Raw genomic sequence first — 25940 nt, 5'->3', positions numbered from 1 at the left:
GAATCATGGCCCAGCCAAACTGATACACACATTTTTTGGGGGACATAATTCAAACCACGACATGAGCATAGCTGGAAAAAAAATATTAAATAAAACACTAGCAAGCCAAATCAAGCAATGCACATTACTAAAAAACAAACAAAAAAAGATATGTCTGAGTAGGCTTTATTCCAGAAAGGAAAGGTAGCTTAATATTAGAAACCTATTATTCTACCACATTAACAGATTAAAAGAGGAAACTCATGATCATTTCAATAGACAGAGAAAAGGTAGCTGAAAAATATTCAAATCCAGTCATGTTTAAAATTGTTGCTGAAAATAAAAATAGAAAGCATGCTGTGTATCTTCCTGTCCCCTTCTACTTTTCTCCACCCAAGAGGCTGACTTAAATCAACTGCATCAATGGGCTCCCTTGCCCTCTCACTACTGGAAGACATCAAGAGTCTGGAGAGCAGAAGAGTTGAGGTCAGGTTATTTACTCCCTGAGTTCCCACCTATCAGGTCATGTGTTCCCCATGAAGTTACCTTCCCTGGGTTCCAGAACCCACTCCCTCTCTGAACACCTTCAGACACAGGGATGCTACTGCATTATCTCTTGCAGACTGCCTTAAACCCTAACCACACCTTTGTAAATTGTCCCTTTATTAAACTGCCTGAATGTGCCTTTTGTTTCTTTACTGGACTCTGACTCACAAAAAGAAGCCTTGGTGGCACAGTGGATGAAGTGTTCAGCTGCTAACTGAAAGGTCAGCGGTTCGAACCCAGCAGCCACTCCACAAGAGAAAGCTGTGGCAGTCTGCTTCTGTAAAGATGTACAGCCTTGGAAACCCTATCAGACAATTCTACTCTCTCCTATACAGTCACTATGACTCAGAATCAACTCAATGGCAATGGGTTTGGTTTGGAATTTGACTCACACAGAAGGCAGTTTCCTTAACCTGATAAGAACTGTCTACCAAAACCTTAGAAAATCATAATTTAAGGGGGAATGTTAGAAACCTTTCTATTAAATGAAAGGAAGATGCTTCCATCATTGGTCTGTTAAGCACTGAACTGGAGGTCCCTGACAAAAGTATATGCAATTGAAAGGGACAAACATAAGTACCAATCACAGAAGATATAATTGCCTAGAAAACCCCAAAGAGCATCACATAAATATGAATTAATAAGAGTTCAGCAAGATTGCTAGATATATAAGAAGACTATATAAAAATCTATTTCATTTTTATATTAGCAGTAGGTGAAAGAATTTAAAAAAAAGACTACCCCTACACGGCACTCCGTACAAACAAGCAAAAATACAAGCCCCACCGTAAAGAAACATGATGGGCATCAAGAGCAATCAGGCAAGGTGAGACAGCTCAAGATGACAGCTTAGTCACACACACCTTGCCATCTCCCTGCAGCAAAGAACCGAGAAATCAAGTGAAACGGATACAAATGACAATCTGAACACCCAGAACAGCAGACAGAAGGATGAAGAATTAGATCAAACACCGAAGGGAAGGAGAAACTGAACGGAAACAGCAAACAGGGAGACTTATGGACTATAGGCACCCTACCAGCTGGCCTGACGCAGCATGGCCGTCTTGAACAAAGTGAGCAGCATTCCCAGGTGAGAAGCACAGGAAGGTAACTTCACAGAATCCCCAAGAGGAGACAGAATACTGCGTAGACAAACCTGGAGTAAAGCAAGGTGAGCAGAAAATGAACTGGATCTAAGGAGGGAAAGTTCAGCAAGGCGGGCAAGAGCCCTAGGGATGCCAGGTGACCATAGAGCAGGGAGGGAGCCAGAAAATAGGGACAGACCTACTCACCAGCAGCAGTCCCTGATCATTTGGGCAGGTGGTGATGGTGGAGTGGAAGATCCTTGGAGTGGTGGCCCCACCCGATCAGACTCTGGACAGGGCCCCTCCTTCACATTTGGTTGCGACCGGGTCCTGATCGCTGGCTGCACTCTGCAGAGAGTGCCCCGGTGCCCATGACAGAGGCTGGGGGAAGACACTTCTCCTTTCTCTCCCAACCCCCGTCTTTCTGGTGAACAGCAGTGAGTCCTCCCTTCCCCCACTACCCAGTGATACAACACACATGCTCCTGCACCGTCGGACCTGCAACCAGAGGCTTGCACCCGGCCATCCCCACACATTGAAACCCGCCAGACATCCGTGGAGCACACTCCCACACCAGTGGACCTCGCAACTGAAGGCTCGAAACCATCTCCGAACATCCCTGCACAGCTACACCGCCAGCTGGCAATCCACGGTGCACACTCTCGTGCTGTAGGATTTGCAGACGGAGTCTGGTCCTCACTCGCTCCAACCACCCCCGTGCCACTCTGCCCACCTAACAACCGGTAGTGTGAGTTCCCGTGCCACTCACTCAGTGACCGGTAACCTGTGTAACCTTGCCCTGATCACCTGGCAACTGGCAGTGCACACAAACAGCACCCAACCCAGCAATCAACAAGAACACTCCCTGCACCTACACCCAGGTGACCAGTCGGACAGAAACATCACTGCACCAGCAATGCCAGTCACATTCTGAGAGGTACCAGCCACACCCCTGTCAAACAACAAGCAGATCCTAGTGCCCTCATCCAACATCCACCGGCTGCAACGTCACACATCCCACACCCAATTTCTGCAGGCCATCTGCACTTGCACTGAAACCCCCTGATATTTCACCACCTACAGAGATGCCAATTCATGCACGCACAGCAGGCCCACCCTGTCCATTTGGGTAGCACTCCCTCACAGTGGATATGGAGACATCCTGCCCTGACCTCCAGAAAACATGCTAACTGCCAGCACCAACCTGAAAGGACCCCACAGTCTCCCCAGGACTGGGAAGAACCATGACCACCAAACACTTATCACCCAATATCAGGGAAAGAACCTGCTCTCCCACTTCCAATCAGTCCTGTAAGGGGAAACATACAAGCCTAACAACAGAGGGCTCACATGTAAGTGTGACCCACCACACCCACTAGTGAGAGGAAATCACATACAGCCAACAGATACCACCAAAGTCACACACAGACCAGAACCACAAAATAACAATTAAAATAATACAAAGGAAGAAAGACATTCTAAACAGAAAGAGAAGAAACAAAACTCCAGATACATCGAAACAAAACAACAACAAAAAAGCACAAAATGAATATATATACAATCAATAAAGACATACATACATGAATAAATGAATACCTTAATACCTTGGAGATATCAGACAATAACAAATCACATGAAGAAACAAGATAAGATGGCTCAAACAAGTAAGCAAAATAAAGAGGGAAAAACCTTCACTAGAAAGAAATGGTAGTAGAACTACCTGACAAGGAATTTAAGACACTTATATATAGAATCCTTAAAGGGATTAAGGAAAACACAGACAATGCCTTAGCAGAAATCAGGAAAATGATACAAGAACAAAATGACGGACAATTAGAAACCATATGAAAACAAATAAAAATCCAGACTAATAATACCAGAAGTAGATAACTCAATGGAAGGACACAGAAGTGAATCGATGGAAGAAAGAACCAGCGAAATAGAGGACATATCCCTTGATTCTACTTTGAGGAACAATCAGAAAAAATAATAAGGTAAAATGAAGAAAGCCTAAGAGTTATGTGGGACACTATCAAGAAGAATAATTTAATCATAATTGGAATTCCAGAACAAGTGGAGGGAAAAAAAAACACAGAGAGAACTGTTGAAGATTATTGGCAGAAAACTTTCTAATATCAAGAAAGACAAGGTTTCCATCCAAGGAGTTCAACAAACCCCATACAGGACAGAATCTAAAAGAAAAGCACCAAGACATATCATAATCAAATTTTCTAAGACCAAAGACAAAGGAGAATTTTGAGAACAGCTCATGAAAAACAAAATATCATCTACAAAGGGACACCAACAAGACTAAGCTCTGATTTCTCAACACAAACCATACAGGCAAGAAGGCAGTGGGATGACATATCTAAAACCCTGAAGAAAAAAAATGCCAACCAAGAATCATATATCCAGCAAAAATGTCTCAAATATGATGGAGAAACTAGGACATTCCCAGATAAACAGAAAATAAGGAATTTTTAAAAACCAGACTAACTTTACAAGAAATATTAAATGGAGTCCTTCAGACAGAGAACCAATGACATCAGACAACATTAGACTAAGACACACAACAGCATCACCCCGATATCAATCCTGATAAAGAATTCTCAAAAGCAAAATAAAACTGCAAAATTGAAAACGGAACCAGAGACGTCAGTCTGTAAACAACAACTTCAAAACAAAAAGGCAGAATAAATGATGTCATTACAGAACTTCCACATGGAGAGGAAGTCAAGATATAATAGAGCATTTTAAACCTAGGAAGATAAAGGTAAATTCTGGAGGAACCACAAAGAAAATTAATAAATCTACTCACCAAAATAAAGAAGAAAACAAAAAGACTCAGTAAACACAAAATCAACAACGAAGAAAAAAAAAAAAGGAAATCCATAAACACAAAGAACTCAGCACAGAAAATTACATGGAACAAAGAATACCACGAGAAAAAAAAAGCATTAACAAAAAGGCAGCAGTATAATATTTATAGATAATCACACTGAATGTAAATGGCTTAAATGTACCAGCCAAGAGACAAGAGAGCGGCAGAATATATTAAAAAACATGACCCATCAATATGTTGCCTACAAGAGACACATCTTAGACACGAAGACATAAATAGGTTAAAAATCAAAGGATGAAAAAAATATATACATATCAAGCAGATAGTAACCAAAAGACAGCAGGAGTGGCAATAATAATCTCTGATTAAAACAGACTTTAAGTCAAAATTATAAGAGATAAAGAAGTGCATTATATAATGATTAAAGGGTCAGCTCACCAAGAGGAAATAAACATAATAAACATTTACTCACCTGACAACAGAGCTCCAAAATACATAAAACAAACTCAAACAGAATTGAAAAGAGAAATAGTTGTTGATGAAGAAGAAAGACTACAGCCTTCAGTATGGATTACAACTGGTGACCTACTTCCAAAAAATTAGCCAATGAAAACGCTATGGACCACAACAGAACAATTCTATTGTACACAGGGTTGCCATGAGTTGGGGCTAACAACAACAACAAAGATGGCTATAATTAAAAAGATGGATAATAACTAACGTTGAGGATGTGAAGAGATTAGAACCCTCATACACTACTAATGGGAACTTAAAATGGTACAGTCACTTTGGAAGACAGCCTGGCATTTCCTCAAAAGATTACACACAGAATTACCATATGATCCAGCAATTATACACGTAGGTATATACGCAAGATAAATGAAAAGATATGTCCACACAAAAATTTGTGCATGAGTGTTCATAGCATTTCTCATAATAGCCAAAAGGTGGAAATAACCCAAATGATCATCAACTGATAAATAAAATGTGGTACATATCCATACAAGAAGCCCTGGTGGCGCAGTGGTTAAAGCCATTGACTGCTAACTGTAAGGTCAGCAGTTTGAAACCACCAGCAGCTTCATGGGAGAAAGATGTGGCAGTCTGCTTCTGTCGAGATTTACAGCCTTGGAAACCCTATGGGGTCACTACATATATATTATACATCTATAATACAATATATATAGTTTATCAATAAAAAGGAATGAAGTATTGATACATGCTACATGTACGAAGCTTGAAAACATTATGCTAAATGAAAGAAGCCAGTAACAAAAGATAACACATTGCATGATTCCATTTATATAAAATGTCCAGAATATGCAAATCCATAGAGACAGAATGTAGATTAATAGCTGTTTATAGAGTTGGAGAGATTGGAAGGGAAATGGGGAGCAACTACTAGTGGGTATAGGGTCTTGTTGGAGTGATGAAAATGTTCTACAATTGATTGTGGTGATGATGGTTGCAAACCTCTGTGAATACACTAAATCACTGAACTGTATACACTTTACATCAGTGAATTAAACATTATACGAATTATATCTCAATAAAGTTATTACACAAAAAATAATAATAATAACCTAGTCTTTCATATCCTTGATAAGAAACATTCCAAGTCAAAAATTTTCTGACACTGCTAGTCAAGAAAGAAAAGGCTTACTGAAGATAATACAGCAATTTTATTCCTTAATCAAATGATAAAAGAAAAAACAAACCATAAAAATGCTCATTTCTCTTTTCTGATAGGAACCTTAATAATAAATGCCTTCAACTTATAATTACATACATATTGGTAGTCCATATTACAGTACATTTTTTCCTCTGCAAAACTCTGAAAAACACTTTAACAAAGCAAATCTTACCTCACTTACCATATTATAGAATTCCAGCTCTCTTGGACCCCTTGGAGGTGGCTGTAACTGTTTCAAAACTGTGCCATCTGGATGTTGCAATATACCTGAGGAATAAAATCAGAAAATTTTAATGGCTTAATAATAGTGTACCTTGCTTCATAGGACAGATTTGCTCCTGAAGTTCCATGCAGACCACCTTCATAAATATGAGTTTTTTTTACTTATTTCATACATTTTAGCATTCAACCAAAGTGTTTTCATGCTTGTTATATGCAAAGCATTAGACCACAAATTCTAAACAGCTTAATTTTATTCTCTCCAACCACAACTCCCTTCTGACCCATTCAGACCTTCTAATAAGTAGAACACTAAATTTTAATAAAAATTTTCCGAGATATTAATTTATAGTCAAGCAAAAAGCAGGTTAAAAACAGTAGTGTTTATTGATCCCATTTTTATTTTTAAAAAAATAAACATATTAACAATGGTCATATATAAATTTTCTACTTGGTAATTTTTTTTAACGTTTTTCTCACCTGTTGTGAGAAAGCAACTATTTTCCTGATTCAGCAAAGCTACATACGGTTGTACAGGTAGTACAAAACACCTAGCTAAGGGGAAAAATGAGGGCTGAAATAAGGCACCAATCCTGGAGCTCTGCAAGGTGAGAGAAAGGGGCACATTTTACAATCTTTCTACTCAGAGAGGAAGTCTTTTTCTAAAGTCACCATATGCATACTAGCACTAGCCCCGTCCCTATATCATGAAAATTCATTCCAAATTTATGTTAAAAGTTTAAATTTTCATGTATTTGTATTTCACAAAACCATGTTAGTTAGCACAGAATAGTGTTCACAGAAGAGGGTTCAAATAAATCTATTCAAAAATTTGAGCACTATGGTTTTGGGGGACATTTAGGTCAACTGGCATAACAAAGTTTATTAAGAAAATGTCTGCATCCCACTTTGGTGAGTGGCATCTGGGGTCTTAAAAGCTTGTGAGCAGCCATCTAAGATGTATTAATTGGTCCCAATCCACCTGGAGTAAAGGAGAATGAAGAATACCAAGGACAAAAGGCAAGTATTAGCCCAAGAGACAAAAGGGCCACATAAACCAGAGACTCCATCAGCCTGAGACCAGAAGAACTAGATGGCGCCCGGCTACCATCAATGACTGCCCTGACAGGGAACACAACAGATAGTCCCTGATGGAGCAGGAGAAAAGCGTGGTGCAGAACTCAAATTCACATAAAAAGACCAGACTTAATGGTCTGACTGAGGCTAGAGGAACCCTTGAAGACATGGCCCCTGGGCTCTCTGTTAACCCAGAACTAAAACCATTCCTGATGCCAACTCTTCAGACAAAGATTAGACTGGACTATAAAACATAAAATAATACTCGTGAAGAGTGTGCTTCTTAGTTCATGTAGATAAATAAGACTGAATGGGCGGCTCCTGTCCAGAGGCAGGATGAAGAGGCAGAAAGGGACAGGAGCTGGTTGAATGGACACAGGAAACCTGGAATGGAAAGTGGGAGTGTGCTGTCACACTATAGGGATTGCAACTAGTGTCACATAACAATATGTGTATAAATTTTTGTATTAAAAATTGAGCAGCAAACTTTCACCTACAGCACAATTAAAAAAATTAATTTGATAAACTATGTCACTTGAGTTTCTATTTCTTTTTGCCAAGTGTCAAGTTATTTTAATCATGACAAAAAATACAGAATTTAATCAATATAAGCAGAAAGCCTCAACTTAAGAGGTACAGTAATCAAGTTATTTTAAGACCTAGGTATAGAATAGAACGAAGGTTTTGGTATTGTTGTTAGGGGCCATCAAGTCGATTTTTGACTCATAGTGACCGTATGTATCAGAGTAGAACTACCCCATAGGGTTTTCTAGGCTGTAATCTTTACAGGTTCTTCTCCCACAGAGCTGCTGGGTAGGTTCAAACAGCCAGCCTTCCAGTTAACAGTCAAGCAATTAACCATTGGGCCACCAGGACTCCTTAGAAGGCAGGTAAATATTAATACAAATGCATAGGATTGGTTGGTAAGCAGTCAAAAGAGTTTAGGACTTACAAATAAAAATTACTTAAGAGGACTTCTAAGGTTAGGATGTAGAACAAGAAAGATATTCACTCCCATGACAACAGTATTTTCTACGGAGCTAGTGAAGAGTGGTAAATGTGAGGAAGCCTTGATAAACTGAATTCCAGGCCAAAAAAGAAGAGCATTCATAAATGAACAGAGAACTGAGAAAACAAGAAATGTTGGCGAGGATGTGAGGACATCAGAACCCTTATATACTGCTGGTGGGAATGTAAAATGGCACAACTACTATGAAAAACAGTATGGTGGTTCCTCAAAAAAATATAAATAGAATTCCTTATGATCCAGCAATCCCACTTCTAGGTATATACCCTTGAGATCTAATACAAGAGACAACTAACGACATACACACACCTAAGTTCATTGCAGTGCTATTCACATAGCAAAATGATGGAAACAACTTAAGTACCCAAAGACTCAGAAGAAAGTAGTCTACAGGACTAATAGTCTACACAAAACATGACCTCACCTACCCTTAGACCAGAAGAACTAGATGGTGCCTGGCTACCACTACTGACTGTTCTGATCAGGGCCACATAGACGGATCCTGATAGAGTGGGAGAAAAATGTGGAACAGAACCCAAATTCTTAAAAAGTCCAGACTTGCTGGATCGGTGGAGACTAGAGGATTCCCTGAGACTATCGCCATGAGATACTCTTTAAACCTTGAACTGAAACTATCCCCTGAGGTCACCCTTTAGTGAAATAACAGATTGGCTCATAAAATAAAGAACATCACCTGTGAGTACTGCACTCCTTTAAAAAATCATCTATATGAGACCAAATGGTCAACAATTACTCTAAAGCAAAGATAAGAAGGTTTAAGGGCGCAGGGAATCTAGATAACTGAAAACAGAACAACCAGAACGGAATTAATGAGAATACTGACACACTGTGAAAAATGTAACTGCTGTCACTTAACAATTTGTGTAGAAATTGTTAAATGGGAACCTAATTTGTTACGTAAACTTCCACCAAAAACACAATAAAGTATTACTAATAAAAATGGACAGAGAATCATGGCATACCTTGGAATAAGCATCTGGTCTGGAAACAGGTGGGCTTGCCTTTAAACAAAGACATTTTGTTGGAAAGCAGAAATCAGGCAGACTGGACAAAAGTGTAGGGTAGCAGGATGGATCAGATATTACAATAGTCCTAGCACAAAAATAGATTGCTTGGTACAGAAATCCTTCGACACTACTTGTTACGGATTGAATTGTGTCCTCCAAAAAGATATTTTGACACCCTAACCCCTAGTACCTGTGAAAGTGATCTTGCTTGGAAATAGGGTCTTTGAAAATACTATCAGTTAAATTAACACAAGGTCATCCTGGAGTAGGGTGAGTCCTAATCCAATCTGAGTGCTATCCTTATAGGAGAGGACAACAGACACAGAGACAGAGGAAGATGGTCATATGAAGACGCATCTACATGCCAAAGACACCTAAGGCTACCAGAAGCTGAGAGAGGCAAGAAAGGATCTTCCCCTAGAGCTTCCAGAGAAAACATGGCCCTGACAACACCCTGAATTCGGACTACTAGCCTCTGGAACTACAAGACGCTAAATCTCTGTTCTTATAAGTCACCCAATTCATGATTCTTTGTTATGGCAGCCCTAGGAAACTAATAACATTACTCATCCCCCAACACATCCCCTACAAGTTGTTTGAGAAAGCAGCTGTGGATGAGAAAATAGTAATCCCAGGAACTTTAAGAAAGATCAATAGTAAATACCTAAATTAAAGCAGTAAGAGAAAAAATATCTAAAAGAAAAAAGGAACAGAGTACTAGAAATCCATAGGATAATATCAAGCATTCTAACAAATGTATAATTGGAGTACCAGAGAAGAGAGAATGAGTCAGAAAAAAAAACCCTGGGTTTCCAGTTTCTGCCTAGGATATAGAAAGGTAAAAAGTGGATCTCTCCTACCTAAAAAGAAAAAGCTAGATAACTGACAAAATCATAACTTTTCTTGAAAACATCAGAGAGCTAAGATCATAAACAACAAATATGAAACCTAAGGAAAGACAAGCACCACTAAGAAAGGCAGTCTAGGCACACTGGCTCACCTGAGGCAGAGCATGGGAAGAAGATGGGGCCACTTTGCCAGGGAGTAAGAATAACTCAGTTTAAATTTATAACAAATGGCTAAGAGTAGGTTAGTGAGAGAAAACCCCTAGGAGTAACAAACACTTGCAGCAAACCAAACCCATTGCTGTCAAGTCGATTCCAACTCATAGTAACCCTGTAGGACTGAGTAGAACTGCCCTATAGAGTTTCCAACAAGCGGTTGGTTAGTGGATCTGAACGCCGACCTTCTGGTTAGCAGCCAAATGCTTAACCACTGCGCCACCAGGGCCCTAGGACTCCACCAAAGGAACAGTTAAATAAATTATGATACATCTATAATATTTTTAAAAGGATAATGTATATCATAAACACAAATATGAATACACTACATGATATACTACAGCTTGAAAAAAAAGTTGCTAATACATATACCTGTCTGAAAAAAAAAAAAATCGTATTTATTTATCCATCCAGAAACAAAGACCTAAAAGAATTCATATGAAACAGTTAACAGTAATTGTTCCTGGGAGAGTGAGAGTAGGGGGAAAGGCACTACTATATTCTGAATATTTTTCCTTCAAGTTCATATACTACTTTCACATGCTAAAAAAAAAAAAATTTTATTCTTAAAACTAAGATTTAAATGTACTTTAATCAAGTAAGATTTCAGTGAAGAATATGAACTATAACTCTACATCAAAACTATTAACATATAATCAATACCACTTAATTGTACATGTAGAAACTATTGACTTGCTGCATGTTTTGCTGTGTATATTCTCAGAAACATAATAAATAAAATTCAGGGAAAAAAACTACTAACATATTCCTGTTACTTAACTATAACAAGATCTATTGTTCTGTTCAAGCACCTTTGTTCTATCTTGTTTCATGTTTTTAATTTTTAAAGTTAACAAGACTAACAACTCCTTTTTAGAAGTTGGTTAAGACAGCAATTCTAAATTGAAAAATCCATTAATGATAGTAACAAAATTTCTTTTTATCCAACAAGTGTCTTTAACAAAGTTTATTATGAGAATTATTTCAGTTGCCAAACCAAACCAAAAGTAGGATCAAATGCTGTACTTTAAAACTATAAGTGATTTACGACAGTGAAACATCTATAAATTGTTGAACTTTGAATTACTATCTTGTTATCCATTTGATGAATGGGGAAGATTATCATCATTCAAGCATCTTTCTGCTAGCAATATATGCAGGATTGTGTAAATAACTGAAAATTAAATTCAACAAATGTTGATTAGGTTGCTAGTACAATATATTCAACCCATTTGCTCTGCTGATATATAAAGACAGTCTCTAGTCAAACAAATCTTACAATTGAAAAAAAACTATGTGAAATTTAATGCAAAAATAAATAAAATTAAGGAATTCTTCCTCGAGAATCTAACCTGCTTTAATCAGGCCATTTGGGTGGCAAATGAATTCTTTCAGCCACTGTTTGCAATGTAGCTTTAAGTCACATTCAGGGTTCATTTATAATTACTCAGAGATAACTATCTGAATGGAATGGCTACTATACACTTTTGATACACAGTGGTTACACTCTTTAAGTGATAAACATCACTGGAATTTGGGAACCTAATTTGCTGTGTAAACTTCCACCGAAAACACAATAAAATATTATTTAAATTTCACCTTCCAAATCTGTCTCAACTTCTTGCATTTCTACTCTACCAGCTTGGTCCAAGCCACAGTCATCTCTCACCAGGATTAGTGAAACTATTATCTAGCCTCCCTGCAGAATTATGCTTCCCCTCCTCCAATTCCTCTCCAGTTTAACTCATTGTCCACATATCAAATAGAGTGTTCTTTAAGGAAATACAAAGTTCTTTACAGTTCACTGTTCTTGTGATAAGGATCATAGATCCTTAGACCTAGAAGACCCTACACAACCTGGCCCCATCTACCTCTCCAGCTTCATCTCACTGCCAGGCTCCTTTTAAAATGTCTTCCTCCTCCTAAATACACAGGGAAATCCTCTATGAGATGAATTGATACAGTTGCCAAAACAATGGACTTAAAACATACCAACAATCACAAAGATGGAATAAGATTATTGTGATACCTAAAGTTGCTATGTGTTGGAGCTGACTTGAAAGCACCTAACAACTGCTTTTAATGTCCTCCAACCTCCTTTCTTGTTGTTGTTAATAAATCCTAGACTTACTTTAGATTTCTGATTATTTTTTCCTGGAGGAAGTCTTCTCTCATTTCCCTGTTCAGCCATTTCCCAAACAGCCCCACCCCAATTTCCCACTTTGACAGAATAATTTACTTCCTCCTCTTTTATCACTTTGCGGCATAGTTATAATTTTATACTAATGTAATCTTTGACTGTTTTTCTATCCCACTAGACCAAAAGTTCATGAGGGCAGGTACTGTATTTTGGATTTTCCTCAAATTTGTTTCGGAATGCCTAGTACAGAGCCTGGAAAACAGTAAGCATTCAGTAAACATCTGCTGCAAGGCCATTCTGTCCCACATTTAATTCCCTGTGCCACTGTCCTTCTCTCAAGTCTTAAAGTCCAGGTCAATATAAAATCAGAGTAGAGCAGTTCCTATTCACATTAAATAATAGTGATTTCAAAATATAACAGATGAACGTTTATACTTTTAATTAAATACTAATTGCTAATGCACTGAATAAAGTTTCTAAATTTTTATTATTTTAAATATATTAGAGTCCTTTGAGGGTAGTTAAATATTATCACAAAATTAGGGAAATTTTACATTTTAAATGACCTTTATTACCAGGACCATGTTAAATTATTTTTTTAAAAACTCAAAATTTAAATAAGGACTCTTTATACATACAAAATAAAGTTAGTATTTGACAGTGGCATGAAAGCAAATTACTTAAACGTTGACTTAAGTGGCTAGAAACTATAAAATTGGTACAATAAAAATCTACTATGTTTCATCCGAGAAATTTGAGGAATAAAAGAAAACAAGTCACTAACTAGATAGTAGACAAGCGTCAACTTTGGTGAAGGAAAAGACAACACACAATACAGGGGAAGTCAACACAATAAAAAAAAAAAAAGAAAACAAGTGACTGAAAGTCAAAGGTTCAAGGCCCTAAATAGGAATCTTACTTTCATTAAAATGAAACAAAAACTATAAAACTTACAGATACCAAAACTCATTATAATTGCCAAAGAACATTTCCATTACTAATAGAAATTTTCACATTTAGCCACAAAAACTTACTTCATAAAATAGAAACAGCTACTTCACTTGTATGTCAGTCTGAGATTTTTCAACAATGCTCCATCCCCCTCCAAAAAACCATTTATTTAAGCTATTTCTTTATTGCTGACAGTTCCAAAGGAAAAAGAACACGGAACAAACACAATGTTGAAAATACTGTGAACTTAAACCTGGTTCTCCTCCCACCTTTGCACCCTAATGCTTTCAGAATGAAAGATCAAGACATTCTTAGTGAAATATCTTCGGGCTGGCCTCCTATTCCCTTCCCCCATTCCCTACCTTTTCCTAGTTCGAAATTCTGCGCATATTATCTTTTCTAAAGGGAGTTTTGAAGTTGCAACACTTAAATCTTTTAGAATTGAAAGGTACCCTGGGGATTATTCCATTCATTTGTTCTCCTGCATAGGTGATGTGACCCTAAGAGGTCGAACGTCTCGTCAAGTTCACAAGGTTAGACAGTGGTAGAACTGGCATTTAAACCTGAGTTTCTCACTAGTGCAGTACACATTTCAATGTCCCACAGTATGTAACAAAGAATATGCATACTGCATAAGCAGTTTTCACACGTATGTAAGCAGTTTCTTTTTCTTTTCTTTTCTTTTTTTTTAAGACAAGCAATGTTGAGCCCTAAGGTCCCTGGGTAGTGCAAATGGTTAATGCACACTAGGCTGCTAACCCAAAGGTTGGAAGTTTAAGTCTACCCAGAAGTGCCTTGGAAGAAAAGCCTGGCAATCTACTCCCAAAAAATCAGCCACAGAAAACCCTATGGAGCACGGTTCTACTCTGACATACATGGGGTCGCCATGAGTTGAATCAACTGCACAGCAACTGGTTTTTATGGTAATTTTATGTAACTATAAACTGTGGTTTGAAAACAAACATCACATACTAAATGACCCTCATTGGAAAAGACAGCTATAAGTCTCCACTTAATATCTTGCATGAAACTCTTACTCTTCCTGTGAATATATGAGTTATTTATTTGCAGCAGAAATTTTATTTTCACTAAGAGTAGTTTTCCCTTGCCATCCAGCATATTTCTAACATCCCTAAAAATCAAATGGCATTTCAGGTTCAGAGGAAAAAAATAAAAGCTTGGCATAGGTAAAACAATTTAAGAAAGTATTATGCCATACGCCAATCAACTAGTTTATTGTATATTTTGTACTAGGCATGCCACTGCTGCCCTCAGTGATTTGTTAGCTTACCTGATTACAGCAACATGATGAAAAAAAAAAATCAGTATGGTTCACTATATTTCACATATACATTCACACTAGTACTCATGCATTTTCAAAAAGCCTCGTTTAAGTTGTGTCTGCAAGCACACTACATGGTGGAAAAACAGTGCTTAGAAACAGGAACCCCAGAACCCTTGGTTTCAGGATTCTACTACAGAGCAGCTGTGTGACCTTAGTCTAGTCACTTAACCAGGCTTGCCTCAGTCACCTCAACTGAAAAGTATTATCTTACCAACCTAAATCTGAATCCTCTTACCAGCATAAACCAAATTGCCTCTAGTGGCCCTTCCAAATCTATGGTCCGCAGTGCTTACATAGTCATCCATCATATCCCCCATGTAAACATGGCCTAGGGAAACACTGTGGGTAAGCTAGGAGAATTATAGTTAGTAAACTGAACTTCTATATCACCAAGAGAATAAACCGAGTTAGGCCCGTATTGTGCTTCAAAAGTTGGGAACTCACACAGGCCATGATCTAGTCTTATAAAGATAAACAAGAAAAACAACTGAATGTCTCATTTGCGTACCATTCTATTCTACCAGGATGTATTTCCTACCAAGAATCCGCGTTTCTCTAACACTGGAACCACGCCTACTGGAGAAATCAAGGCGGCACTAGAAAAACCTCCCGAAGGAGCAAGGAGCGATATCCAGGATAGGCCGAGACAAGCTTTCCCAAAAAAAAAAAAAACTCTGTTTTTGCTTTCCCTCCAGCTATGCAGCTGCACCCAGAAGAAAAGCAGTAGAGTAGCATCATCTGCATTTCATTCCTTCTCTTTTGCAATAGCTACTCGCCTATAATAAACAGACCTTGAGCTCAGGGGAGAATTTACTTCCCCGTCCAGTAGAAATGAAGTTCCTTATTTTCACTAAGAACGCCGTCTCCAATCAACACCCACCCTCCTTGGGGAGGTTAGGCGCACCTCTCTCCACCACCCCCACGGCAAGCTGACGCCCCACACCTTAGAAACCGCCCCACTTTATGAGCCCCTTCAGCACGAGTCCGAGGCTCCGGGGGAAGGCGGAAAAGACCGGGGTTGGGGGTCGTGCAGCCCGGGAGGGACGTCCAGCCCGGCCTGCCAGTACCGGGCTCCCTCGGTCAGCCAGGGGGCTCGCGGAGGCGGAAGGGTAGCGGCGAGCCCCGCGCCACCCCCACTTACCCACTTTGTCCTTCCCGTACATGTGCCCGGCCACCTGATGCGACAGGGGAACGCAGCCGTTGAGGAAGCGGAGCCTGCCGCCCGCCGGCTGCGGGGTGCCCTCGGGGACGGCCTCGCTCGCCGGCGGGATCTTCATTTCGGGGGAACCCGGGGCCTCGAGCCGGAGGGGGGATGGCGGCTCCGTTGCCATAACGGAGAGCTGAAGCGGTGACGGCGGCAGCGGCGACAGCAGGAAAAAAAGGGAGGAGGAAAGGTGCGGCGGGGAGCCCGAGGGTCGCTCGCTCAGGCTTGGCCGCGAGGAGGCCCGGGGGTACCCGCCGATGGTGCTCGCTGAGGCCCGGGGAGGGGGCCCATTACGCCGGTGAGGCGCGGGCGCTCCTCTGCCCAACTCTCGGTGGAGCGCGGCTCCCGGCTCCCGCAGCTCTGCCGCTGTGGCCGCCAGCCCCGGCGCTGCCCTGGAGACGGAACTGAGCGGAGGAGCAGCGGCGGCGCCCCGCGCTCCCTGGGCCCCTGACGGCGACAGCGGCCCCCCCTCCCGCGCTCCCGCCCCCTCCCGCCGTCCTCCAGTCCCCTCGGCTACGGCGCGCGCGTCAGCGCCGCCCGCTCCGCAGCCGCCGCCGCCAGCTTCCGACTGCGCGACCCGCGGCCGCCGCAGCTACTGAGCATGCCCAGAGGGCGCCCGACGGGACCCCCGCCGCGGGGCCGGCACGCAGCGGGGCCTGGGCACTCTGACGGCGATCTGCAAGGGTCGCGCAACCTCGAAGACTTTCTCATCTCCTCCCACTCCCCCACCCGGGGGCTGGCGTTAGGATGCCACCGAGGCCGCTGAGCCTTCATTCATTCACCGCGCATTCCAGTGCTTTCGACTCAAAGACGCCAAGGGCTTCCAGTTGTGAGGAGCAATCACGTATTAGGAGGTTAGGGAGGCAGCAGCAGTGCCAAAAGTGGCTTGAGACGCCAGTCCTTAATTTCAGTGAACTCCCTCCAACTCTCACCCCGCACAGAAACACAATAGAAGTAAAAGCAGACAGCTTCTTATAAGACGCATCTTTACGACACCTTTCAAGTTAGCCCTAGTCCTCCTTCCCAGATTGTTGCCCTATTTGGAACCGACACTAATTTGAGGGTGTACAGATAGAGAATAATCCTAATTCTTTTTAAGTGAACACGTTTTTGAAGAAATAGCAGTTTTTCCTTCTCTTCCACCCGACCCTTAGTGCAGGTTCCGAGGTCCTGAGTAGATGACTAACCGAGTCAAAGAGAGGAAAGGGATGTACGCCGGGAGCTAGGAGAGGTTCTGGAATGGTACTCTGTCGCTGATTCCTGTGTGCCTGTCACTAGCACCTTATATGAAAACTAGGCCTGGCTTTGCAGGTATCGGTCTGAGCAAGAAAATATTGGGTAAAATCTTAGATATCTGATTATGGCAAATGTCCTAGTAGCACCTGTCTTCTTTGCCCCCTAAAAACGCACACACCTGGAAGAGACGTAAAAACTGGCCTGAACTCTCAGTCCCCAGGGCCTTGCCTCTCGGTCCCGCCCCCTGGCCACGCCCCTCAGGGCTGCGCAAACTCAGTTGCTACCACTGTAGGCCTCTTCCCCATTCTGCTGCTGTCAAAATCCGGACTTTAGACTTTAAGGTCTGGGACAGAGGCTCTGCGCATGCTCAACATCAACCGGGGAGCGAAAAGACACACGTGCTTAAGGTCCGCCGCGGCGCCTGCGCAGTAGCAGCCCTGTGTCTGTACCTTAGGACGCTCCTCGTACCTTTATTCCCGCTGTCTGCGCGAGCCCTGTTTGTGCTCTGTATCCTGTGCACACGCCTTGCGAGTGACGGCGCCATGAGTCTGACTTCCAATTCCGGCGTACGAGGTGAAGTGGGGCCTGGGAGCGGGTGAGGCTGGCGGCCCGCGTACCTGCGGCATACTCAGCTCCTCTCCGGGCTATTACTTGTGCCCTGCGCTGTTGCCGGTACTGTAACCTTGAGATGCAGAAGGGCAAACGCTTGGCCCGGCTGCGGGCTCCTGGGCGGACGGGGAAAGGGGGCGAAGTCTCAGGGTATGGATTGGCGGCGTCACCGGCCAAAAGCCGCGAGGGGCCATGCAAGCCATCTACGCAGATCTGGACCGCGGCTACTCTAACCAGCCAAACCTTAATATCTAATAATGCTGCTGCTAGCGTTTCTCGTTCTTCTCTGAGACGCCTGTGTTCTTAAAATACAGGGCCCGGAAAAAAGAAGTGGGGGAAGAAAAGTGTTCCCCCCTTCTCACGTTTAAATCAACGTGGGATCAGAACGTTGGTTTCCTGCAATCCTGAAGTGATGCATGACTAATCTCTTTAGTTTGGTACCTTTTTTCTTAAGGGAAGAAACTCAATCCGAGGTTTCCAGCTTTCCCAGTTTTTTATCATGCCCCTGGCATCTGGCGCTTGGTGGCGGTAATCCAGGAGAGAGGATTGAAAACTGAGTTTTTTGAGCCTTCAGCTTTCTCAGCCTTGCTTCCATTCTGCTAGTACCTAGCGTTTAAGAACAACACTTAGCAAAAGGCCCAGTTAAAATTAAGATACTCTGTAGAAGTCGTTCAGTGCGGAGTTCCACTTTATGATTCCTGTTGGTAGTATAATAGTGTAATACTGTGCCCAAGTTATATGATATGTGTGGTCTCTGCCCAGGTATAAAACGCCACACCCCAAGGTTTGATTACCTGTTGAGTAAAGGTAAAAAGATTGTCCAGAATTTAAGTAGAAATAGCCCGTTGATTCATTCAGTAAATATTGAGCATCTTGGGTGCCAGGTAATGTAAAAGGTCCCCACTAACTGGAGTCTCCATTTTATAATAGAGTGGTAGATTCTGTAAATTGGAGAATTCACTTCTGTTGCCAAAATTTACCTGGCAGAGGAATGAGGGTCATAATCCATGACATTTTTAATTACTAATGAGGGACATAGGAGGTGATTTATTTGCAAACATTTTTTCAAAGTATGCTTATCTTGAGGCTCCTTTAGTGCGTTTAAAATAGGGGGTGGTTTTTGTTTCTTTCTGGATTTGTTTTTAAAAAAACTTCTTGAAAATAAGACTACTGTGTAAAATAAGATGTTAATGTGATTTGTGCCACTAATATTTTTAATTTTATAGGAAAGCTGTTTGTGCAAGTGTGAGATAGGCCAAAAGATTCCAAGACTTTTTTTGTTTAAAATGTGGACGACATTTTGTGTAAATGGATACTAAAGTCTTTGTGTAGTATACTGTTAAAATGTGAAATAGATGAACCTCTTGTCACTCTCAGGCTGCTAACTAAAAGGTCAGCAATTCGAATCTACCAGCCGCTCTTTGGAAACCCTATGGGGCGGTTCTACTCTGTTCTGCAGGGTCACTGTGAGTCGGAATTGACTCAGTGGCACACAACAACAACAATCTTCCCTGAAATCAAAACCAGTGTCTTTTGTTTTTTGGTGTTTTAGCCATGGGGACATTCAAAGGTGACTTTCCCAGTAGTTTGCCATTTTCTTAGGGATAGAAAATTGCTTGGTGAAGCGGGTTCTCAGAGATGAAGTACTCAACTTGCCTATGAGGAGTTAACTACTTTTTATTTCAGCTAAGAACATAAACGTTGTTTTTGAGGACTTTACAGAAAGGCCTAAAGCCTTGTAAATCTCTTCTCCCAGCACCTTCCTCCTCAAATACAGTGGTGGGGCAAAGAAAGTCTTGGGGATCTCCCTTGTAATTTAAATTTAAAATCTCAAAATTTGGTTCTGCTCTTAATTTTTAAACGAACTAATCCCCACAGGTTGAAAATCTACTTAGATCTTTCAGTTTTGTGAGAGAAAAATAGTGAGGATGACCATGTCTCTTCTCAGTTAAATGAGTTAGTAATCATAAAGGCCCTGTAATTATCCCTAACAATGGTAAGCACTATATAAATATGTGATAAATAAAAAATAAATAGTGTTTAAGTGTGTACAGAATTCTTTTTTGTATTCAGAAGAAAAATAATGGGTGGATTATAAAAAAAAAAATAATGGCAGTGATCTAGGCAATGAGAATGAGTGATTGGAAATTGAAATACAGTCAAAGATTGTGGTGAGTAAGATGGTTCTTAATACCAGTTTGGTGAATGATACTAATTAGTTTATTTTAGTTTCTGGCTTTAAGTAGCTTCACTGCCATGGAGCTCCCAGTTTCCATAACTCCTCCTCATGCTCAGTAGATGACCCTTAGGAAACTTCCAAAAGGTCTTGCTCCTTGACACCTCCAAAACTTATTGAATCTTCTTTCATCCTTAATTCTTTCCCTTCTATTTGCCAGGAAGGGATCAACTCTGAAACCATTCTCTCCTCATGTCCCCGGATACCACTGTCTTCTGTTTCCTTAAGCCCTTTCGTCGCCAATAATATCTATTGCTCTTAAATCATAAGCCCCAGCTCACAAGAGGTTTCTTCTCTTCAGCCTAAAGTCTTTCACATTCACCTTCATCTTAAAAAGAAAAAAAAACTAAACCAAATATTTTTAAAGACTTCCCTTAACCTACCTTTCCCTCAAATCACTTTTTATTTTTACTCTGCTTTACCCTCAAGTTACAAAATAGGGGTTTGTCTCTCCACCGTGTTGCTTTATTCATCCCAAACCTTGACCGCTACAAGCCATATAACCAAACCTACGTTTTATAAGTTCCTATTCTCTAACCTTTATGTCCTTGTGTCTTTTGTTGAAGCCAATTGATAATTTTCCAATTCATTTTACTTCATTTCAACATATAATAGTATTGTTTAGGGTTCTGTAAATTCATTGAGTCATTCAAAGTAACTATTTAAAGGATTTTTTTTTTCTTTTTTGTCTGAAGGGATGTGTAATTCATACTAAGAATAAAAGAGATAGCTCCTCTAGGTTATAAAAAGTAAATAATAGGAGGAATTTGGGGCTATAGATGAAACAAGATTGGCTATGAGTTGATACTTGCTGGAGCTGTGGATAGATAGGTAAGTGGGGTTCATTATACTAGTCCCTCTACATTTGTGTTTGTCTGAAATGTTCCATAATAAAAAAGGTTTTAAAATTCTCAGAGGAAATATTTAAATTCCACACTTTGATACCATGGGTTAAGATTTAAGATGAGGCCAAAGGTATTATAAGTCATTTGGTGTAACAGCAATGTGATTGTAGATGGACAGGTGGAATTGCAAATTTAAATTAGTAGCCATTATTTTTACCCAGCTAACAATGAACACCATGTGTAGGCCAGGTCTTAGAGAAAAATATACCAGGTACAGCCTACCAATCTGTGAGAGACCTAAGGGAGGGAAGGGTTTAAGCGCAGCTCCCCTCCCCCTTCCCTGAGAGGAACATTCTGATTCTGTGGCAGTTGACAGGGGGCAGGAGAGGGCCATTTTTGGCTGACAGGAGGCTAAAGGAAAAGAAGCAGGGTGAGATTTCTGTCTGTATAAGTAAAACCAAAATTATCTCCACAGTAAAGAAAAGCCAAGGAATGGGTTGTAAACATCGTTGTGGGGTTTGGAAAGAGGTTTATGTTTTCTCAATCTCTAAATAATTTTGAGAAAACCAAAAATTATATGCTAGTAGGCCAAGGGGAAAGCAAGATGGGGGAATTATTTAGAAATATTATCTTTCCCTGTGTTTTCATTCTTTATACTGGCTTACCATTAATGGTACTTGTGTAGATGGAAAGCATTGTTAATTAAACAAGGTTGGGTGGGATGGGGTTTTGATCTGCTTATAGGATTAATTGTACTTGAGAGATGTCTATAGAAAAGGAAAGTGGGGATAAACCAGAAGAGACAGAAATAATGCTCAGGATTTTTCTAGATCTCAGCTCTGAAACAGTGTCTGGAAGGTGCCAAGTGAAATATCTTGACAAATTGGGATGTGGTAAAGTCGCTTGTCGCCTCTGAGACTGTGTTGTCCATTTTTAATAGGCGTACACCCTATTCAGTTGGACTAAATGCTTGAGTTTTATTAATTTTTATTTGTTTGTTGTGTCTGATTTTCAATTCTTTCTCTATCCTGGTTGTTGACTTTTGAGTCCATGATCGTTTTTATGTCCACATGGTTTCCTTTTCCTTCTTTTCCCTGCAGTTGCCAATGGCGTCCACAGGTTTTTGCCAGAAAAAACTGATTCAGTCTGCAGTAATGATAAAATAGCAACGTTTATCTTGCTTCTGGAAACTCTTACTTTTGTCCCTAATGAGATTAGAGAATTAGAGTTTGGGAAGAAAAAAAAATTCTTAAGAATTCATCTGGCTCTGTGATTCTAAAAAACTCAGTTCAAGCAAATAGCAAGGCTGTTTTCCTAGCACGCATATGGTACTGTGGTATTTGTATAGGATTATAAGTCAGCCTTCTGTGGGGCAGGGTCACAGTGCATGTTTTGATTCCCCATGGGGCAGACACAATTGGATAATAACTAGAGTTGGCTCCCATTTTTTGGATGATACGTTAGCAGTTGCCTCTTTTCCGTATTAGTTACTCTGTCATTTTCACTATCAAAAAATCAGGAGGAGGTAAAGGTTTTTTCTAAAAAAAAAAAAAATGACACCATATGTATTCAGTTAGTAATATGAGAAAAGAGAATAGAAGAAGATCGTTTTAATGGCTAGGAGAGATTCTTTTGGCCTGTCATGAGTTTCAGGTAGAAATTCCAACAGGATTCTCTTTTTATGTCACAACACAATACTAGCCAAATGTAGTTGTTCTTTGGGTCACAAGACTTTTTGCCATATGTAGGCACCATCAAGGAGTTCCTGGATTGTGCAAACTATTAATGCACTTGGCTGCTAACTGAAAGGTTGGAAGTTCGAGTTCACCCAGAGGCACCTCTGAAAAAGGGCCTGGTGATCTACTTCCAGAAAATCAGCCACTGAAAACTCTATGAAGCACAGTTTTACTCTGACACACTTAGGGTCACCGTGAGTCCAAGTCCACTTCAAGGCAACTGGTTAGGCACCATCAAAACAAATACACTAGCGAGTACTTCATGATTCACCTAAAAAGTATGATACGATATAATTAACAGACTGAGAGAGTTGGGTCATTTTAGTTTCTTGGGGTATTGAGCATATACTATTCACAGCAATGTTTTAGCCCATTTTGTGATAGGTACGTTAGCTATTCAGAGTGGCTTTTCATTAGCTAAGAAGTGGATTGTTATAACTCCTGTTATAGGGAATATTTTATCAAGGGAGTTGTATGGTAGATAATGTATCAAAAAGGGATATTATGAATCAAGCTGGAAATCGTTGCAGACTTGCAGTCCTACTTGGCAATCACCACAGGGTAGTACCATGAAGCAGCACTAAAATTCAAGACAAATATGCACAAAATATGTAGTTAAAAACATCCTCCGATGAGGCCAAAGGTTTGAAGTTGTTGAATGACCTATTAACTTGTTTTCTCAGTCATGCAGCACCTTGGAAGGACATAACATTAATGTTTATTTTAGGGGATTATAACAAGGAGGAATGGAAATGTTGTGGGGAGGCAAACAATTACTTTGTAGAGAAAAATACTGCTGCGGTTGAAAATAGAATTCAAGGAACATGCTAATTAGAAATTTTGGATAAAAACTAGATTATTAAATAAGCCAGAAGACCAAGATAAAAGGAACTAAGTATGAGATTGGGTGTTCCCTACCATTAGAGTTTTACAAGATTGAGCTACAGTTTTATGTAAGGCACCAGTAGGTATTTTGATTGATCAAATTAGTGAAGTAAGAAATTTGACTCAGTGGTGCAAATAAGCCATAGAGTTAATTATTCGTTATGTATATGGTTATGTTTGGCCTGGAATGTGTTTTTGTACTTAACTCTCTAGGGCTTTATTTGATAGTCTGGGAACTTATTTCAAACACTGTGAAGATCTGACTCAGGAAGTACTGGGAAGCAGTCCAGTGTGTTTATCCTGACCCCTGTTCAACTTCTTCCTGCAGCCCACTCCATGCTGGGAATAGACAACTCTCCTCTGAGGCTGAGGCAAACCAGACTATGCCGAGCTTTCTTCTCTCCATCATTCCTTGGAGCTGGGGTAGTTGTTCAGTGTTTGGGTTTCTAAGGACTCCTTAAAAAGCTACGCAAAAACACTAACTAGATGGCCTGTTACTGAAGCAAGTAATTAAACAGAATAATGACTTTAAATTTATAATGACGCTTATAGGGAATTCAGATAATCACCCACTGGTGTATAATAGACATTTAGAACCTATTAAAGGAGAATTTTGACTGTAATTATATTAGTCATGTTTTCTACAAAATATGAAATTAGTACATTCTGATTCTTGTCTTAATAATGAGAAAGCACTCTGAAATTTTAAAAACAAAACAAAACTTTTGAATGACTTTGAAACCCAGAATCCTGCTAGATATATTTCTTTGAATGTGGAAATTAAGGGTTTTGTTTAATTCTTTTTAGTTTTTTGTTCCAGTACCAATTCTGTTTGTGGTTATGCTTTATGTAGTATGGCAGTTGACTTTTGGTAATTAAATCATTTTGAAATCACTTAGAGACCTTACTATTTAAATGAACTCTGATGAGTCATTTTGTTAACATAATCACCTCCTGATTTTTTTTGTCTTGTTTGTAATCTGAATTTTTATGTTTCAGGTTTGTTTTTAAAGCAGTGAGTACCATCAGGGTCACATGTTATTTTAAATCTGTTTATGAACATTTGTAAAAGATTATTAAGCCTTGTTTTTCCTCTTCATCTGTAGAATAAATTTTAAGGTTCCCTCTTCTATCTTAATTTAGCTGTCATCACTCAAAAAATACACAGCTGCCTCAGTAAGGGCTGGGGAAAGTCTTAACAAAGGACTTTTACACCAGTGTGTTCTGGTCACTTTGTTAACCTTTGACTATTGGAAAACCTTTGATTATTGGGACACTTAATATGCCAAAACTGAGATTTCCTGAATATTCATGTTAGATTGTTAGTGTGTATTTTGGTTTTGATAATTATTCCTGTTTTTCTTCCCTGCTATAGTTGAGTGGATCGCAGCTGTTACCATTGCTGCTGGGACAGCTGCAATTGGTTATCTAGCTTATAAGAGATTTTATGATAAAGATCATCGCCACAAAGCTATGGTAAACCTTCACATCCAGAAAGACAACCCCAAGGTAGTACATGCTTTTGACATGGAGGATTTGGGAGATAAAGCTGTGTACTGCCGTTGCTGGAGATCCAAAAAGGTGAGGAAAACCGGTCCTTTACATCAATGCCATTTTTACTGTAACACTTCTTTTTAAACTAGTCTATCAAACTTTTATCAGATACCCCCCCTTTTTTTAATGGGACTTAATCTGTTCTGTTTTCTGTGTACTCTTCAAGAATATATTTACTAAAATGTATGATCCCTATGCAGTGAAATTACAGCATACTCTCCTTGAGTTCAGGTGAATTTAACTGTATTCTTTTTTTTTTTTTTAATTATACTTCAGGTGAAGGTTTACAGAACAAATAGTTTCTCATTAAACAGTAGTACACATATTGTTTTATGACATTAGTTAACAACCCCACGACATGTCAACCCTCTTCCTTCTCGACCTTTTTTTTTTTGGTGAACATATACATAGCCAAAGAGACACCATTTCAAAAATTTCTACATGCACAGTTCAGTGACATCAACTACGCTCTTCCAACTGTGCTGCTATTCTCACTTTAGATGAAGGTTTACAGAACAAAACAGTTTCTCGTTCAACAGTTAGTACACATGTTGCCCTATGACAATGGTTAACAACCTCACAGCACATCAACACTGTCCTTACTCAACCTTGGGTTCCCTATCACCAGCTTTCCTGTCTCCT

At 40.0% G+C, this 25940-nt stretch overlaps 2 protein-coding genes across 5 annotated transcripts in view; one reads left to right on the top strand and one right to left on the bottom strand.

Annotated features, from left to right (window-relative positions):
* The window catches only part of IPMK (inositol polyphosphate multikinase), a 58671-nt gene extending 42025 nt beyond the window's left edge, over positions 1-16646 (bottom strand). The window contains exons 1-2 of one of the 4 annotated variants that reach the window (XM_004369879.3): positions 16135-16646; positions 6327-6412 (exon numbers count right to left, since the gene is read on the bottom strand). In XM_004369879.3, coding sequence (XP_004369936.1) covers positions 6327-6412; positions 16135-16324 — 276 coding nt within the window. In that variant the 5' untranslated portion in view covers positions 16325-16646. Of the gene's footprint in view, positions 1-6317; positions 6413-16134 lie in introns of all 4 variants that reach the window. The other 3 variants (XM_023739426.1, XM_023739436.1, XM_023739444.1) reach the window with 3 other exon arrangements.
* Positions 16647-17833: 1187 nt separating this feature from the next.
* Positions 17834-25940, top strand: part of CISD1 (CDGSH iron sulfur domain 1) — an 18570-nt gene continuing 10463 nt past the window's right edge. Inside the window, exons 1-2 of the mRNA XM_004369878.2 lie at positions 17834-18006; positions 25120-25325. Of these exons, the coding sequence (XP_004369935.1) occupies positions 17976-18006; positions 25120-25325 (237 nt within the window). The 5' untranslated portion in view covers positions 17834-17975. The remainder of the gene's footprint in view (positions 18007-25119; positions 25326-25940) is intronic.

Source organism: Trichechus manatus, unplaced genomic scaffold (genome assembly GCF_000243295.1).
Source record: "Trichechus manatus latirostris isolate Lorelei unplaced genomic scaffold, TriManLat1.0 scaffold00007, whole genome shotgun sequence".
NCBI lineage: Eukaryota > Metazoa > Chordata > Mammalia > Sirenia > Trichechidae > Trichechus > Trichechus manatus.
This window is presented reverse-complemented; position numbering and strand designations above follow the sequence as displayed.